The following is a 17,658-nucleotide window of genomic DNA, read 5'->3' as shown; positions in this document are numbered from 1 at the left end:
TAAGCTGGAATGGGATGCACAGGATAAGACAGTTCAAAATTTAGGAAAAAGTTTGAGGTCTAATAACACATTTTAACCCATATTGATACAGTTTATGCAATCTAATAGATTCGGTTCACCCTAAAGTAGACTCTACATGCAAATCACACATTGGTTTCACTGTCTAGGGGATCTAAGGTTTTGAAACCCTCAAATTGGTTTTACTATTGCAATGCCAAAGAGACATTTTGGACATGCAATACAAGGACAATTACATTACCAGCGGTCCAATTTTCTGATGAGAACTGTATCGGCTATCACTAGTGAGTCGTGACACATGCCAAATGGGAACCTGGACTACAAAACTACTTACAAATCTTTAAAGACAAATGCACAGAATAAAGGACCCTTCAAAAACCAGATATTTTAATCACCATGATAGTTGTACCATAACAGTAACTCCAGGAAGATGCACAACACATAAGTCACTACAAAGAAGTAGAGCTGTTCACTGCCTTGGTCTGAAGAGAAAGATGATGGCAACTAACATCCCTGAAGCACTACTGAAGCAAATGGTCTTACAAAAAAAAACCCACCCCCCCCCCCCCAATAAAAACGGACAAAAGAAAGCGATGCCCTGATACACTTCAGAAGGCAACTGAAGGTACAAAACCAGCCAGATAAATTGCAAAGGATACCACATGGCACATCACTGTTACACTACAAGCCTACAACCCATCATGATGTGAGTCTTGGTTCTCCAATTCTGTCCCTGAATGCCTGTTAACATAATCTGCGCCTTGATGACAGCTATCTGTTTATTCAGTCACACTAAATACAGCTTAGTTGTTGCACCCAATGTGATAAAGCAAAATGTCACTCTAGCTTAACAGCCCTTGCATTATCACCTGGCTTTATCACAGAATGAAATATGATAACAGACGCTGCTCGCCAGTCTGTCGATCTCACCAGAATTTCTCTCCTGTTCTGCCTGCATGCCAACATACACAGCAATGGGTTTTCATCTCACATTCTCTCTTTCTAAAAATGTTCCCTCTCTCCCCATGAAAATCAGAAATAAATTCAACAGATCCACTCTAATTCTGCTGTAGATAAGCAAAGATATGTTGGCAGATGAAATGTAGGCCAGTCAGTCATGGCTAAGAGCACAATGCATAGGCCAACAGTAAAAATCAAATCCAATTAAAAATCAATTTCTTATAACAGCATAGAGGCCTTTATGCAGAAAGGAAGAACCTTGTGGGAAAAGCTAGAGGGAGGGATATTTTTTTCCATTCATAGTTCAGATAAATAGAAGCCTCTCCTCCATTCTGCTACACACAAAAAAATAAATGATAAAAGATAATTTTTATGGCCATATTCTTAATTGCTTTATCTATTGCATGCCTGTCTAAGCATATAGGGGATTGCCTGCATGGAATTAAAATGACTTCTGCTCACTTAAGTCAATCAGTCAATGTGTGCTGTACTTACACACTGAATTCAATAATTAGAATATCCCAACAGTATAACAAGAGCCATCATATTACAAAAATGGCAACCACTGCAGAGACAAAAGACAATACTTTCTAGCACTGCTAACAGGGAAATCACAGTCACGTTAAAAAAAGCTCAAAGAAATGGCATTGTTTTGTCAATTTACTAAAAAATCCCCCTGCATTCCATTTGCCACTCCTTTGATTTTAATTTTTTTACATCCTGATGCTTTTTTTCCGATATGCTGTTGCTATTTTCTTGTTGCTATCACTACCAAAAACAGCTGCTTGCAGCTGAGCAAAAGTCAGTGACAGAACAGAAGCTATAAAACGAAACACTTCGTGAATAATAGCTGGGTCACCTGGGTTTCTTAGACAGGCACCAAAATGAACACATAGCTCATCTCTAAAGGAAAAAATAAATCCTAAACCAGTTATTTAAATTAATTAGCATGCATATGCACACATTTCAATAGCTATCTTTTAACTCGGAGTCACACTCACCGCTTGCTTCCAGTAGTCACATCCAGATCTCTTACACTGCCAGGTACTATCTCCTGCTGCTGTGGAAAAGGTCTTCGTGCGAGCCTGCACTCACAGTAACAGGCTTGCCAGGAAAATAACAAGATGAAAAAGCTCTCGCACCACCCCTAGCCAAGAGGAACCCCGAGCCTGGCACCCCAAGCCACAACAACAGCGCTGCAGTTCTCAGTCCAGAAAACAAATATTTTCGAAAGGCACTGCCTTCTAATTCCAGTGTGCACAATGCCAACTGTGAAAACAAAAGCTGCTAAAAACAGCACGCGTGTGTGAGCATATGCACACAGAGCATCTTAGCTGGAATTAACTTACGTTTTCCCCCTGTTCTCCGAACCCATCAGTGAACAGAGCAGTCGATTACACAAAGCAAAATAAAATTCTGTACCAAGCATTGCATTGTTCCTAATTTGCTACTGTAGCTTCTGCTGATAGGGACAGAAGATGCAGCCTGTACTCAAAGACCCAGAGAACAAAAGAAATACTGTATGAATTGATACTGCAAATTTCTGTTCAGAACTGACAGAAAAAGGTAATTAAGGCGTGTGCCTCTAGCTGTTTCACACTTTCACATTAAAGACAAGACAATCTTACCAGGATTTACAGCTGTTTACCCATATTCACTGGATATGTGAGCTTTGCATCCTTGCAAATGTGCCAGTCAGTTGGAAAGCCTCGCAGAATTGAATCTGTCTCAACCTCTGCGCCTCATTTACTGTAACACAGAGGATTTTCAAAGCCATGCCTCACAACAGCTGGCTTGTTTTTGCCTGCTTTCTATGATTGACAAGTTCATACAAGCTCCGTCAACTTTAACCTTGATAAGTGAAGGCTTGGTCTGTATTGTATGTTACATCATCAGAAACTTCTGACCTCAGGGGAAAGATCTCAGAGACTTCAAAGGTTTTCCTTTCCCCCACCCCCACTCACTGGATTCATTTATTTAAAAAAAAAAAAAGTCCTTTAATTTTTTATGTGTTTTGCCTTTCATTTGTGAAAATCATGATCTGTATTTCAGCAACAACAGTTCCGCAAGTTTTGAATTTTTAAAATGGTTTTAAAACATCAGTGTGTTACCAGGCTCCTTCCTGAATGATGTTCAAATAACCAAGTGGGTAACTTTAGAGGTGAGTCTTCATCAACAGCCCTCCAGCTTGAATTTTTTTCCATGCAGTGTGTGTACAGGCACTTTGTCTTGCAGGAGATTCTGCAGTCATGCTGCATGAACAAATTATCACCCCCACGCTCCAGCTTTAGAAACCAAAGGCATCGTGGCCTTCATGAGAGCAAAGCTCAAGCTCCTTTCAGTTTTTCTACAAAAACACATTAAAGGCTTAATAGAGAAACTGTGGATAAGGCTATAATATTAATTAAAAGCCCATTTTAAAGATGACCATTTTAAGATGAAAATATTATTTAAACTGCATGCAGAATGAGATACAATGGATAGATTATAATACAACACGGATATTCAGTGAATATGCTCCCCTAAAATTTTTACATTTCCCCTAAAATTTTTATGTCTTCCAAAGCTACTTGATTTCAAGATACAGAGAGAATGACTTCAGGAAAACTCGCCTGTTCACATAATACAGCACAACTGTTTAACAGACTGTAGCCAGTCTAGTTGGCCCATGCAGAGAAATGGAAGCTACAACTGTCATGTTACTTTTTAGCACAAAACTTTACTCACATTTACTGGCATAAACAGTCTCCTTCATGACAACAAATCATAATCCATATTGCCTAAGGGCTTGTTGCAGAAGGTGAATGTTTCACAGGCTCGCTTTTAATACCAGAACACCATAAAGCCACTCCATTTGTTAGAAATATATGAACTGTTGCACTGAAGAGACAAATCAGTCACTTATTTCTAAAGATGCTTTTAATCAAGTAACTTAGGGGAAAATAAATGCTAGAATACAACACTATATGATGCTTTATAAGTATAACCAATGGAGACTATATCTTATATTGTAGCTAATCTTCCTACTCAACTATTATCAATAAAATAGCAACATGAAAACAGCCAGACTTCAAGCAATGCAACACAAGCTTAGTCTTTAGATAGTTTTTATTCTAATCCTCTTTCCAGGGAAAGCAGTAAAACCAAACCAGAACACAAAAATGGAATAAAGCTTACAAATTTATCTTTTTCTCTCTCCACTAACTGTTTTATGTGCCATTCCTTTCATCTGATCCTAACTTAAGTACCTTCAGAATCACGTCTAGGACCAGCTTCTCACGCACGGCAGCACTTGCCTTTGGGGACAGAAGAAACTTTCCAGAAGAAGAAACTATGCTCCAACACTTTCTTTTATGAGACCACAGTGGCCTCACATACCCCTAGCTGCATGCACAGTGGAGAACAGATGTGCCACCAACAATTAAGAGAGAGGAATTTCCCTCAGTAGTGAGAAGCTGGAAGTATAGAAAAACGGGATATCAGGAGAGGTAGGATAGCCACCCTCAAGCTTAAGAACAAGGATTCAAAATTCACCTACCAAAGGCAGAGGAAGAAGCCACACTTTCAAGGGTGTTGGGAATGAGCAAATTGGATGGGGAAGAAACAGGGCTACATTACTGGAGCATACTGTAAACTTAGTGCAGGCTTTGGAGAAAGTCCAGCACCCATTTAATGAGATTCAGCAGCTACTAGTGAGCCAGAGTGGAGCACCACATTGACCTGCAGGACCTGCACCTGAGCACCCCTGGGCTGAGCACCACTAAGATAGTGAGGAATAATGGGAAGGCAATGGGAGAAGCCTGCAAGGTTTAGCACTCTAAATTAGCCAAAACCTAGATCTCAAAACAATGCATCATCTCTTGAAGAGCCATGCATCTCTCAGCCTGAAAGTTTTAAAATGCACAACAGGAGGAAGAAAATTATGACAAGCAGGACAATTTATCATGCAGCTCCTGACTTGATTCTGAAGTATGAGAAGACTCTGGTTTGAAACTTTGCTACTGAAGACCTATCCTATGCCAGTGGCCATATGTATTTAGATTAATCACTCTTAAAAGACAGAGGATTCACACTGTGGTATTTAATTTTGAAAAGGGCATTTACATATATGAGAAGAATAATTTTAAAAGGAAGAAGCCAGATGGTATAATGCTAAGAGGTAACATGTGACTGAAGATACAGTATATGAAAGTCAGAGTAAATCATAGAATCATAGAATCTTAGGGGCTGGAAGGGACCTCGAGAGATCATCTAGTCCAACCTCCCTGCCAGAGCAGGGTCACCCAGAGCACATCACACAGGAACGCATCCAGGTGGGTTTTGAATGTCTCCAGTGAAGGAGACTCCACAACCTCCCTGGGCAGCCTGTTCCAGTGCTCTGTCACTCTTACAGTAAAAATTTTTTTTCGGATATTCACCTTGAACCTCCTATGCTCCAATTTACATAACATCTACCAAGAAACCCATCAGACCACTCCCTTTCTCTCCCTCTCTCTGTCCCCTCCGAAGGCTGGATTACACAGTAATTAAAAGGACATCCACCAGAGAACTAAAGTCCTACCCAAATGAGGAAAGTCCAGAACTATTCTAGCTAAGCAGATGTATAAACACAAGAAGGTAAAAAAACCCAACACTACAAACCCCCCCCAAAAAACCAAAACCAAAACAAACAAACAAGAAACCACCCAAAACGATAAGGGAAAAAAAAAAGGCTGAGATTCAAATTCCGAGATTCTAAGCAAAAAAAAAAAAGGACTAAAAAAAAGAAAAAACACGCTTTTTCAAACACAGGTATCTACTGGACAGATTACAGGGCCAAAAGTACAACAGTAAGAATACAAAGAAAATAAAGCTGCAGCAGAACATTAACATAGACTCCGTATCTTCATGAGCAAAGAAGAGCCCATGCAGGAATTCTCAGATGCTGTCCACCCTTAAGTGAGTAGTCATGAGTTAACTGGACTAGATTATAACAATTACCTGAAACGCCTATGGGAAACTGCTGAAATAGGAGCTGTGATGCACAACTACCCACTCCTCTGACACCTGGGCAACTACTTGAGCAAACTGACCCATACAACGTTTGGGGAGGGATGGTATGAGGGTGTTGGAGAAAGAGTAAAAAAAAAAACATTCCTTATTAATCTGGAGAATTTCAGAACCATAAACTTAACATCTAAAGCAAACAGGCAGGAATACAGCAGCTGCACTAACCAGCATGTTAAAATGACAAAAAATAATTTGGGCTGTTGCAGAAAAGCCATGTCTCAGAGGGCATTATTATTCTTACAGTCACATGTGGACAACAGCAACCTGGATGACTACTTGGGCTTTAGAGGATTGTAAAACAAAATAACAATATTATCCTCACCAGAGGCTCTTAAAAATTTGACTGCCATGAGACAGAGTCCTTACTTGCATCATCACATGATTAACACAAGTGTTCAGAACTAGATGATTTACAAAAGATGTGAAAAAGAAGGTGGCAACAGTTGCTGCTGTGAGGAAATAATTCTGAGTAATAAAGATACAAGCCAAAGACTTCCTATCATTGAGTAAATGGGTCACAAATCAACAGATAAAATTCAGATTTAATAAATGCAAAGTAACCCACAGGATAGCTTTTCCTATACCTCAGCAACATATACAACTTTATATAACTGAAAATACTGCTATGCAGGGAAGGAAAAGCTGGATTTCACAGACCATTCCATGAACACAATCTCTGTACTTCACAGCAGTAAGAAAAAAGTCAAAATAAAAGAAACATTATGTTACTTTATGAATTCATAGTGCACCCTAATGTTGCGGCTCTTCCCACTACTCCAAAAGGAACAAACAAAAATGTGGAAAGAGAAAATAAGTATGGGCAAAGCCACACAACAGCTTTCATAGAAGAGACACCCCACCCACACCCAGAAGAGGAGGTAGAAGAGGTGCTTCTTCTCATAACACATCAGCACAAAAAGCTACAGATGTCAAAAGACAATGTGGGTTCAAATACTTAGGATTGCTCCTTTTAGCTGCAGATCACCAGAGGCTGGGCAAGGATACCCAGCACCGTATTTGCCTTGTTTTTTGTTTTCATAGAATCATCAAGGTTGGAAAAGACCTTTAAGAGCATCAAGTCCAACCATCAGCCCTACAACCCCTAACCACTAAACCATCTCCTGAAACACCATGTCCACCTGTTTTTTGAACACCTCTAGGGATGGTGCCTCCACTACCTTCCTACTATGGGCAGCCTGTTCCAATGTCTCACCCCTCTTCCTGTGAAGAAATTTTTCCTAATAATCATTTCCTATGGACATATTTCCTAATGTAATGTAATTTTTTCTTAATATCCTAGTATTTCTCTGAGCATCTACTACTGTTCAGTCAGAGAAAGGAAACCTGATTCAGCAGAACTTTGGCCTGCCCTATCATGAATCAACTTCCACAGAATTACTATCAGTAATTCCAGGTTACTCTGTCTCAATGTGTGGTATTTATTTAGCTGTTAATAACCAGTCACATACCCTAGTGCACTGGAAAGATATAATAGTTCATGGCAATGAAATTTGCACTAATTGCAAGTATTTACAGAAAAATAAGGAGGATGAAAGGTGGCAGGGGAGATGCTGCTGGACTCTCCCTCCTTTGATGCCTCTATATGCATGGGAAGATACACAGGAATATTTTTCCAGTTTCAGACAAAATACAAACTTTGAAACAGCCCCAGGCTGTACTGCATCATCCACTAGTCCATATGACCTATAAAATGATATCACTGGCAAAAAAAGTGGTCTGATAAGCACCTTAATAATCCATATCTTAATGAGAAAGAAATGCTAATGTACATAGGAAGGGCTTCAGCAGCTCACATTCTTGAAATCTTTGTTAATAGAGCTTGTGAGGATGCACATTGGCTCTCCTGCACTTCCTCCAGATGATGACGAACAGTTGCAGAAAACTTGCTGGAAAGGGAAAGCTCTCTTTTGGCTTTTATTTTTTACTTCATGCAAGAAGGCATTTTCACATGTAAATTCATTAATGTTAGAAATTCAGGTATCTGAAGCATCACTTCAGCCAAACTGGTATGTGTTCTTCTCCTTTTACCTGAATAATAGATCTCCCTCAAAAAAGAGCGCTTAAACCTTTATACAGTCCTTATTATACATTTTAAAAAGAGGACACAACTTTATAAGCTCTTGAATAAAACAACCATAGAAATTGTTAGCACAATGCAGATTAGATAAAAAAGATAGAATAGTTTTAACTGAAGAGACTGTTAAGATCGTCAAGTCCAAGATTATATATTTATAATGTATTTCCTACTAAATACTACTTGTTAGGTCATTTTATACTTAGAAAACACTTCTTTCCTTTAGAAGAATTTACATGAAAAATTACAACAGCTGTAGGTGAAGTGTAGAACAAAAAACTTAGACCACTTTCAACACCATAAAATACTGAAGCCCGTTAATACATGCACTAAATGTTTCCTAAAGTAATTTTTCACTGATCTGTAAGGAAGCAGGTGCCCAAGGTTATACCATTTCTTCCTTGAGAGGAAAAGGGAGGAAGGTGAAAACATTTTGCTGTATAGTTCTGGCTAGAACATTAAACTTGAGCATTCAGGTCAACTTAGGCATCAAGAACAAATTGTTTTGGTTTTGTATGGCAAAGGCTATTCCCTCTGTCTTCAAGAGCTGACATAGGAGCAACTAATAAGGCATGAAAGGTCTAAAAGAAACATCTTAGTGTTTAATTAGAGTTGAGTCATGCTGTGCTGCCATAGTTGACATGCACATGCTCCTGTACTTGACATCTATTAAATGCTGAAAGATTTTCTGAGACCTGTGATCTCATAAATCTTTTTCACTTTTTAAAATTGTGCAATTTTCATAGGTGTTGCAGAAACAAAAAAGGAGAGATACAAGTCAAACATTCTTAGAAAGTAAATAGGAGCAATGGCTGTTAACATCACTAGTAGATGGCAATCTTAAGAATTAGATCATAAGGCCCTTTTGTTACAGATTGACTTTTATGTGTGTCGTGTCACCCTGCAGGAAGTCACAGGCTACAGGCCAGAGCACACATTTCCATCTTCAACCTTTTGAAGGCCTATGTTGCTTTAAAAATTGTGGAGACATCTGTAGGGAAGGTAATTATATAATCAGCAGACATAATTTGATAAAGGCAGAGAGACCTGTTTAAAGACAGACTTTACATCTGTAAAAATCCAAGCTTTTGTAACTAATTTGAAATAGAAAGAGTAGCACCATTAAAAACAAAAAAGCATCAACTTTTGTTTTCAGACTCATGTAATACTTTTAAACAGTTCTCCTAATGTTAAAAACTTACTTAGAACTGCATGAAGTCTCAGTATAAAAATATTCAGCTCATGTCAGACAACTGTTTGCATGCCTGTAAATTGATAACAAGGGTGCTCGGTTCTTACTTGGGAGATGATAATGAACACTATGGACCACTGCTTTATCTTCCTGTAAAAATAATACTCCAAGCTATTAAATACTGCAATTTGGAAGAACATGTTGTAGCTTTTCTAAAAAGGGAGATGAAACAACCTGAATTTATTGGAAGCACTCAGTAATCTCAAAGGAGAAAAACACAGCCCAAAGATGAAAGGAATTAACAAATTATCTTCATAAACTTAAAAAACTCTCCTAACTTTCTGAAGTAATGTCAATTTAGGTTTTGCAACTATGTGCTAAAAAAAGAGCACAAAAAAAATACTGCAGCAAAATGAACCAGTAGCAAAAAAAGCCCAGGAAAAAAACCTGCTTGTAAAGCACTTTTTCACCCCATTTTTAACTATTTGCTGCTACAGTACTCCAACCTTTTTTCACTCGAGATCCAGTGCGTTAAAAAGACTCATATTTCTCCTGAAAATAATCGGGAAAATTGTAACAGTGTACACTTGAAGTTTATTTTAAATGCAAATTATTTATATTTTTTTTGCAAACCAACTGGAGTGGAAGGAGGCCAGAGATAACCCTGTAGCATTAGACAATCTCTAACCCAGAAAAGGCACTCATGGACTCCACAGCTGCCTCTCAGCTTGTGTCCCTGCACATCTAACCCACACAAATGCTGAAGGGCTGCTCCTGTGCCCAGCACTGTCATACTGGCTTTGGTAGCACAAAGGCAACTGTAGCACACAGGCTTCAGTAGCACAAAGTAAGGGCCATCAGCAATATAATCCAAACACAAATTTTCAAAGAAAATATTAAATATGAGAAGGAAGACCTTATGTTTGGTTCATATTCTAGAATATACCACGAATTTGGTAGATTCACTAGCCATTTGTAGATTGTGAGCTTCTAAAAGTAGGAAAGTATATGACTTGAGGGCAGCTCAAAAATCACAAAATCGATTCATGTCATGATGAGTTCAGTTACTTTTAACCACACGAACGCCTTGTTAAAGAAAGAGCACATGGAAATATGCATTGTTTCTCAAAGGACAGCCATTCATTCTCATGCACAGTAAACAACACTGAAATGAGAATATTCAATATATTTAGGGTTCTTTTTAAATACAGAAGACCTAAGCTCTCTGTGTAATACAAGTGCTGAGGGAAAGGCTGCGAAAGAGACCATTTAAAAAAACCTCCTGCAACATGGCTACATGGCCAAACACTACATCTGAAATAGTATGTCAAAATAGCCTTTTGCTTAGAAAAGTTACTGCAGCTGGTGCCCAGTCACGTGATTTTCATGGATTCCATGATGATAAAGCAAGACTTGTACTGCACAAACACTGCTAAACTGCTGGCGTAGGAGGAGTATTCACGTGCTTTTGTGACTAGGGTTCAGCACCGATGGATGGAAATCATTTTACTTGTCCAGAGATGCTGCCTGCCTACAGAAGCTTGTCTGCTCCTGGCTGATTGTGCTGCTGCCTCCCCCTCCCTCCCCTCCAGCCCAGTCTCCCCTCCATGTGTGCGCGGGCTCACACATTCACACCCTCACAGGCTATTCATTTTGAAATCACTATGGTAAGTACAAAGGGCTACAAAGAATTAGAAAAATAGCAGATGGTCTCTTCAGTTGGGCCATAAGCAATGCAAATCCAACTGCATAAAGCCACAAACAAATTCTAATTTTTCACAAGCATTTACAGTCACGACTACAATATATGTTCGCTATAGTTCATAATTTTCTCTCCCCTTGAGAGATTAGTAACACTGACAGAACAGAGGAAAGCCCGCAGAAATCACTTTTCCTCTCTGTATGTTTCTTCTGGTAGGAAAGCCAGAGCTACCAAAACTGGCGACAGCAGCGTGTGCACAACCCCAGCTCAGCTGCCACATGCCACTGAAGCGGCCACAGTATCAGCGATCGCTGAAACCACTGCTGACATGACCACAGCTCTGGCAATCTGCGCGCCAGGAGGAGGACACAACCACGCTCCACCCCCTGCTCCCCCCCCGCCAGATATTTAAGATTTTAACTGCCTTGTGCACGCAGTCATATATTTGAGAAGGGTCTGAAAATGTCGTATGGATGCATTCAAAAACAAATACACACGGAAAACAATTTATGCTGGCTTCTGTTCATGTACTGCGTTCCGTAAAGGCACAAATAGAGAAAAGCCCAGTTTACGGCTGTACTGTGCTCCAGTAGCACACTGTCTTTGCTAAGGATCATACTGGAAAACTCTTTTGGAAAACCTCAAGCATTCTTCCCCACCCCCCACGCCTGCCGCCAAAAATCTGTAACTGCTAAATATGAAAAACATCCAAATTGTTACACACACAGAGATAAAAATGATCTGACTCTGAACAAACTAATGCATTGAACACTTGACAATTACTTGACAGTTTCTTCAAGCTTGCCCAAGAGTGCCCGTTAACTTCAGTCCCAACATTAATTCTCGCATGCAGGTTCACGTACGTGGGGAGCAGGGGGGAAATAAGGGAAAAAAGCATTGCAAAATACTGAAATCATCATAGTAAAACTTCCAGGTTGGGTCAGGAAAGGATCAGATGAGAGTTGTCATAAGAAAACTCTTAAAGCCAGAAATTAGGAAATGCTTACCTTACAGTGCAGTTCCTTTCATCCCGATCGTTAACTTTAGAGAAGATACGCTCCCCATCTTCCTTTAAATCTTCTGCTTGCCTCCTTACTTCAACTGAGACTTCCTAAAAGTGGTTTACAGCACAAGTAAGACACCAAGTCATCATGTTTCAGACTTCTGAAAAATCTATGATTATGGAACCTCTTATTTGTGGGTTTGCTCTGTTTGAATATACATGAAGTCAACAGCATAGCATGTCTTAAGCTCGCTTGGTTTTAAGTGGTACAGTATGCTGTGTGCCCTCTTGCGCAGGACGGCACACCGACCTGGCTCTGCTCGAGTTACTGCTCTACTCTGCTGATCTACAGAGGAGTTTAGCATTTATATAAACCTCCGCAACTTCCATTTGGCAAAGACCAAAAAAAAAAGTGGCAAGGAAGTTACAGAAGACTTGCTTACACTTCAGAAGAGGCAAGTACACACCAGCTTTTGAATCCCTGAGCGTGTACTTTAGTTTCTCAGTAAAACACACAACAACACTGTTCCAGAATTTTATTATCTCCCTATCTTCAAACAACCACACCCAAAGCATAGCTTTGCATTACAAACACTGAACCTACAGAAAATTTAATTGTGCATTAGCACTGGAATAATCTGAACCATATATGTGAAACAACCTCTTTATTTACTTCAGTCTGTTGTAAGCATCTTCAACGCACTTATCACCATATTTTCCAGGTGCCTAAACAGGTGTTTGTTTTTTGCCCCAGGAGGCCTATACTGAACTTAAAGGCACTGACTAATAAACCAGAAATGCATACATGAAATAGATTATAAGATGATTTTTCTGCTGGGTAGGCAATTATTTAATAATTTAGTTAATTTCATTTTCAAAATAACTTCCAGGTGAATATTTAGAGTGTTTGGAATCTCTAGCCTCATAAATTATCTGCACAGTTAAGCCTGCATGTGGAGTTAAACAATAACTTTTGCAAAACTTAAAGACACAAAAAACTTAAAGGGAAAAAGTCCACAACTTTTAGAGATAAACAAATTCTGTTTCATTTTGAGCTCTTCTTATTCTACTCCATCTATATATACGCACAAAGAGAGGTGCTGTGTGATGTGTACGGATGTACACGATGCTTTTAACAAGAGGAAAAAATAATAATTATAGACAACTGCATTGTCTCAATTCTTTTCTTGCATATAGTCAAGTTCAACACTGGCTGAACATACTATAACTCCCTATACATATCAGTCAATCTTGTAGCAGCTTGAACAACATCTTATAAACAGAGAACTTAAGAGACTGGGTTTCTCTATTTCTCCTGCCACCTGCCAACCGTTCCCTGGCCCCGCTCAGTTAAAAATTAACTTAATATTTACTTGCAAGTTGAACAGACATTTGGCATCTCTCTAAGGAACAAATTTATACATCTTAAATCAAGCAAACTGGCATAAAATAAAACACTAAGCAGTTTCATTTGTTGCTGTAGTGTTGCCTGAACATTAACAGACGCATTTTTGATCTCTATGTTTTATTAGTTAGTTTTGTCCTATGTAGCTTTTGCATCAAGCAAGTTTAGATGAAAAAAAAGAAATCCACGGAAAAAGATCAGACTATTATCAAAATTGGAAAAAGTATGTATCATTTCCCCTTGGGACATTTTTGTTCAAAATTCATAGTGAAAATCTTGAAATGGGGAAGGCAGCCACACCAATGAAGTAACTCCGGGTGAAGATTCCTTTGATCTTCCCATACCTCTTTTGTAAGAAAGAGGACGTTAACAAATCAACCAGCTTGTTTTATTCCATCTGGCTACAACACTCAATAATATTACTTGATCCAGTTGCTCTCTGCTACACTCAATTCCTGTGCAATAAAACTTCTATCTTCTTCATTTTATTTTTGAGAACTACTTCTAACAATTGACAAAAGGCAAACACAACACTACAATGCATTCCTAAACTGGAAATTTTCATTAAAAAAAACACCCTGTTCCCCCTTCACCACTTTCCTGCTGCCTCCCTGGGCAATTTAAAGGTTAACATCAAAGACACTTGTACCTGTTTGTAGAAATCAGTTGAAGGGGATGATCTAGATCTCTCATGGGTGTACTGAGTTTTTTCATGTTGTTCATGGCCTGCATCAAGGATATTATCAGCTGAATGGTACCTTCCTGAGCTCCTTGGCTCTATCAGCTTCCTCTGCTCCTTCCACGACGCCTGATACTCCGCAAAGGTTCCCAGGCGCTGCGGCTGTTCAGATTTCACAATCCTATCAGCAGCCTTACTGCTGCTACTGTGGTGGATGTTACCTTTTGAAACATGGGCAGCTTCAAGTCCAACAGAGCCTGCCCAATCTCTTCTCTCATACCATGACTCGTCTTCCTCTTGTCCATAGTGAGTTTTCCTGTCTGGTCTCTCAGGCTGTTCCTCAGCTAGGCTGTGGGGAGCTGGTTTCTGTGCCAATTTCCTATATGCAGGCTTACTTGTTTCTTCAAAAAATTTCCACCTGTCTGCAAATGTGCCCAGTGCTTCTTCTGATGCATTTGGATAGCAATGAGCATGGCATTCATCCTCTGACATCCCCACCTCATTCATCTTCTCCGGTTCAGAGTAAGACTTCAGTTTTTGCTCTGTTGTGAACCTCTTCCTGGCTCCAATGCGAGGAACGTGATGAGTGCCACTCCCTGTGGGGTTCGGTTTAACTTGTGTAGCCTCAAGGAATCCAGGCGCATCTTCAGAAACCAAAGCCAATAACGAAGAGTTGTAACTACCAGTTTTCTGCTCGGGTGACCTGGGGAGATATTCAGTGGGGCTGGGCTCCAAGTCTCGCCGTTTGAAGGACGTTGCTCTCAAAACTCTAGCCTGTGCTTCCTTGAGATGATCTTTGTAGGTGCTGGTAAAGTTAGTGTCTAAGGAGGTGGTGGCATTTTCTGCTGAATCTGGCTTCCAAGTCTCATTGCACTCTTCTGTTTCAGATGACCCTACTAATGTAGCAGTGCTTCTACTTTTCTGCAGCTTCGCTTTTCTCATTTGGATCTCATTTCTTAGGGTTGTTGCAAAACGATCGCTTCTTCGTGCTTGTTTAGACAAGTGGGTGTCAAATGGGGCCTGTCGCTCTGGTACTGCTTCAGACTGTTTTTTTCCTTCCTGAGCTAAAGAATGCAACATTGGGGTCTTCTGAGGAGAAATCTTGCTCCTCTCCTCTTTCCCCCACCTAAAATCTTTCTGAACAGATCTATTTTCAGCGGTAAGGAGACAGCCCTTTGCATACTCCTGATGACCATACCTAGTTTCACTTTCCTCAGAGCTGCTCTCAAAATTTTTCTTTTGTCCAGGCTTTTCAGAATGATTGTGTTTCTTAGCTTCTTCTACTACAGCAAACCTAGCATCCCCCTCTCTTTCCAATGGGTAATGACTACTGTTCTCACACCCTTTCAGTGAAGATTCAACAGATTGTTGAGGTAGATAGTATTTTGGTTTTTGGACCATTGTGACAACCGCAGGATTTTTGTGAGGTCCAAGTGATGCATCAGTCCCCACTGCAGTCTTCCAGCTGTCGTCCTTGAGTTGTAGTGGCTTTGAGCTTCCCTGAGCAGGCTGTTTTGCTGTCACGCAGTAATAGCGACTCTGTCCAGTGTTGTCCACCTTCTGTTCAGCAGCACTGTTTGAAGAAGAGGAAGTGTTGGGCAGACCAGCTAGGTTTGGACTGTAGCCATGAAAATGACCTGTAGGTAACTCCTGAACGCCACTGTAAGACAGATAATGTTGCTGATCTTTAGGCACAGTTAAGATTCTTGCATTGTGAAAAAAAGTGCTTTCATCACTGTACTGGTGCAGGTGGTGGTAACTGTAAGTTGGCTGTGCAAACCGAACATCAGTGCTGGAAAAGGATGACTGCAGTTTGTTCACAGTTCCTGCACTGCTATTGTACCTTTCACCAGTTGAAGAAAAAGTGTGTTCCGAATTGAGATCAGATTTGTAACTTGAGCTGCTGACCCTCCTGTCACATGCTCTGGAGGGCCGTCGCTGCTGTTCCAAGGTTTCCAAGTTCCAGTCGCTCCTGGGCTGAGAGCGGGTCAGGGCTGTAAAGTGCTGCGTGCTGGCACCCTCTGAGTACGCAGGGCCGTGGGCTTTCTCATGGCCTTTGGTAGCAGCAAAGCTGTCACTACGAAGTGGTGGAGGGGGAGGAGGAGGAGATGAAGACTTCTTCTTATCAGGAACATACCAAACAGGTCCAAAGCTGGATCGGTTCAGGGCTGTGAAGTGCTGCCTGCTGGCACCCTCTGAGTACGCAGGGCCGTGGGCTTTCTCATGGCCTTTGGTAGCAGCAAAGCTGTCACTACGAAGTGGTGGAGGGGGAGGAGGAGGAGATGAAGACTTCTTCTTATCAGGAACATACCAAACAGGTCCAAAGCTGGATCGTCCAGAGCTAGTGAGCTTGCCATCAGAGTGTTCCTCTATTCTAGGACTCTTGTTCTCATATTGGATAGGAGCTGGCAAGTACCCAGGTTTGTCCTCGATTCCACTATTGTCATTCAAGAACTGGCCAGACTTATTTCCATGCTTAGTAGTTTCCCAGTGGCCTACTTTGTATAGCATATTTTCTGTCGAAGAAGTGTCTGCATTGGATAGAGTGTGGTCAGGGGTGCTAGAGCTTGTGGAGAAAGACCCATAGGCTGAATCACGCTTACTTTGGCTCCCTAGATGATCAATGCTACTATTAGACCTTGCAGAAGAAAGTCTTCCATACTGGGCAACTTGTGGAGTGTGGTCCCAGCTGTCCATACTTCCCAAAGAGCTGAATTGGTCAGAAGTGCGATGTAGACTTGACTGATCCCATGAGTTTGACAGGTCATGAGAAGAACAACTATGGTAGGAAACAAACAAAAAAGCCTCATCATAAATACGCCAGTCAAAAAATGCCACAGCTTAATTATAAATATATAGCCACCAATTTTACTAATATTGGTTAAGATCTATCTGTATAGCAGTTACTCCAGACAAACAATCCAACAAAATCAGAAGTTTGAATATAAAGTCAGGGCTTTATCTTTAAACTCTTCATACATTCAAAGCTTAATAACCTCAATCACTAACTCCCCTGTGTAAGTTTACTAATAAGTAATACACATCTAATTCCTTGACGGCTCTGCTCTTCCTCTGCAAATTGTTGGTTTTGCTGACTTACTTTTAGACCAATTTAGTTTGAGCTCCATTAGCTCCCCCTTTCTCAACAAACACCAACTTATTTTTAAGCTTATTTTTCCAGGCACCCCTATTCTTCCAGCTATTAAACTCATGTACTTCCCTGTTCATCTTTTGTACTCACTCTAAACTTCTTCAGTCCATTAGCTTATTCCTCTGTCCTGCTTATCCAAATCTGTCCATTCATTGAATATTTCCATTTCTCAATGGAGAATGGAGGTTCACTAAAAACATTTGCCTCAAATGCCATCATTTCAGTTCTGAGCCTTCACATGTACTTTGCCAATGTAGTTTTGAACCACTCTCAGGTTGACAGCTTTATGTCATTCAATTCCACTCAGTTCCACAGCACTGACAGGAGAATGTTAGGAGGAGATGCCAGAGCAATGCAAGCTCTGCTTGACCAAAACTAACCTTCTGACCTTCCTTCAAGAATTC

The 17,658-nt window shown here is 40.3% G+C and overlaps 1 protein-coding gene across 1 annotated transcript in view; it reads right to left on the bottom strand.

Moving 5' to 3' along the window:
* SHROOM2 (shroom family member 2) overlaps positions 1-17,658 on the bottom strand; it is a 72,355-nt gene that overhangs the window by 20,920 nt on the left and 33,777 nt on the right. The window contains exons 4-6 of the mRNA XM_010004656.1: positions 16,332-16,882; positions 14,074-16,157; positions 12,024-12,127 (exon numbers count right to left, since the gene is read on the bottom strand). Coding sequence (XP_010002958.1) covers positions 12,024-12,127; positions 14,074-16,157; positions 16,332-16,882 — 2,739 coding nt within the window. The remainder of the gene's footprint in view (positions 1-12,023; positions 12,128-14,073; positions 16,158-16,331; positions 16,883-17,658) is intronic.

This window comes from Chaetura pelagica, unplaced genomic scaffold (genome assembly GCF_000747805.2).
Source record: "Chaetura pelagica isolate M959 unplaced genomic scaffold, ChaPel_1.0 scaffold178, whole genome shotgun sequence".
NCBI classification, from domain to species: Eukaryota; Metazoa; Chordata; class Aves; order Apodiformes; family Apodidae; genus Chaetura; species Chaetura pelagica.
Note: the sequence above shows the minus strand (reverse complement) of the source record. Positions and strands in the feature narration are given on the sequence as shown.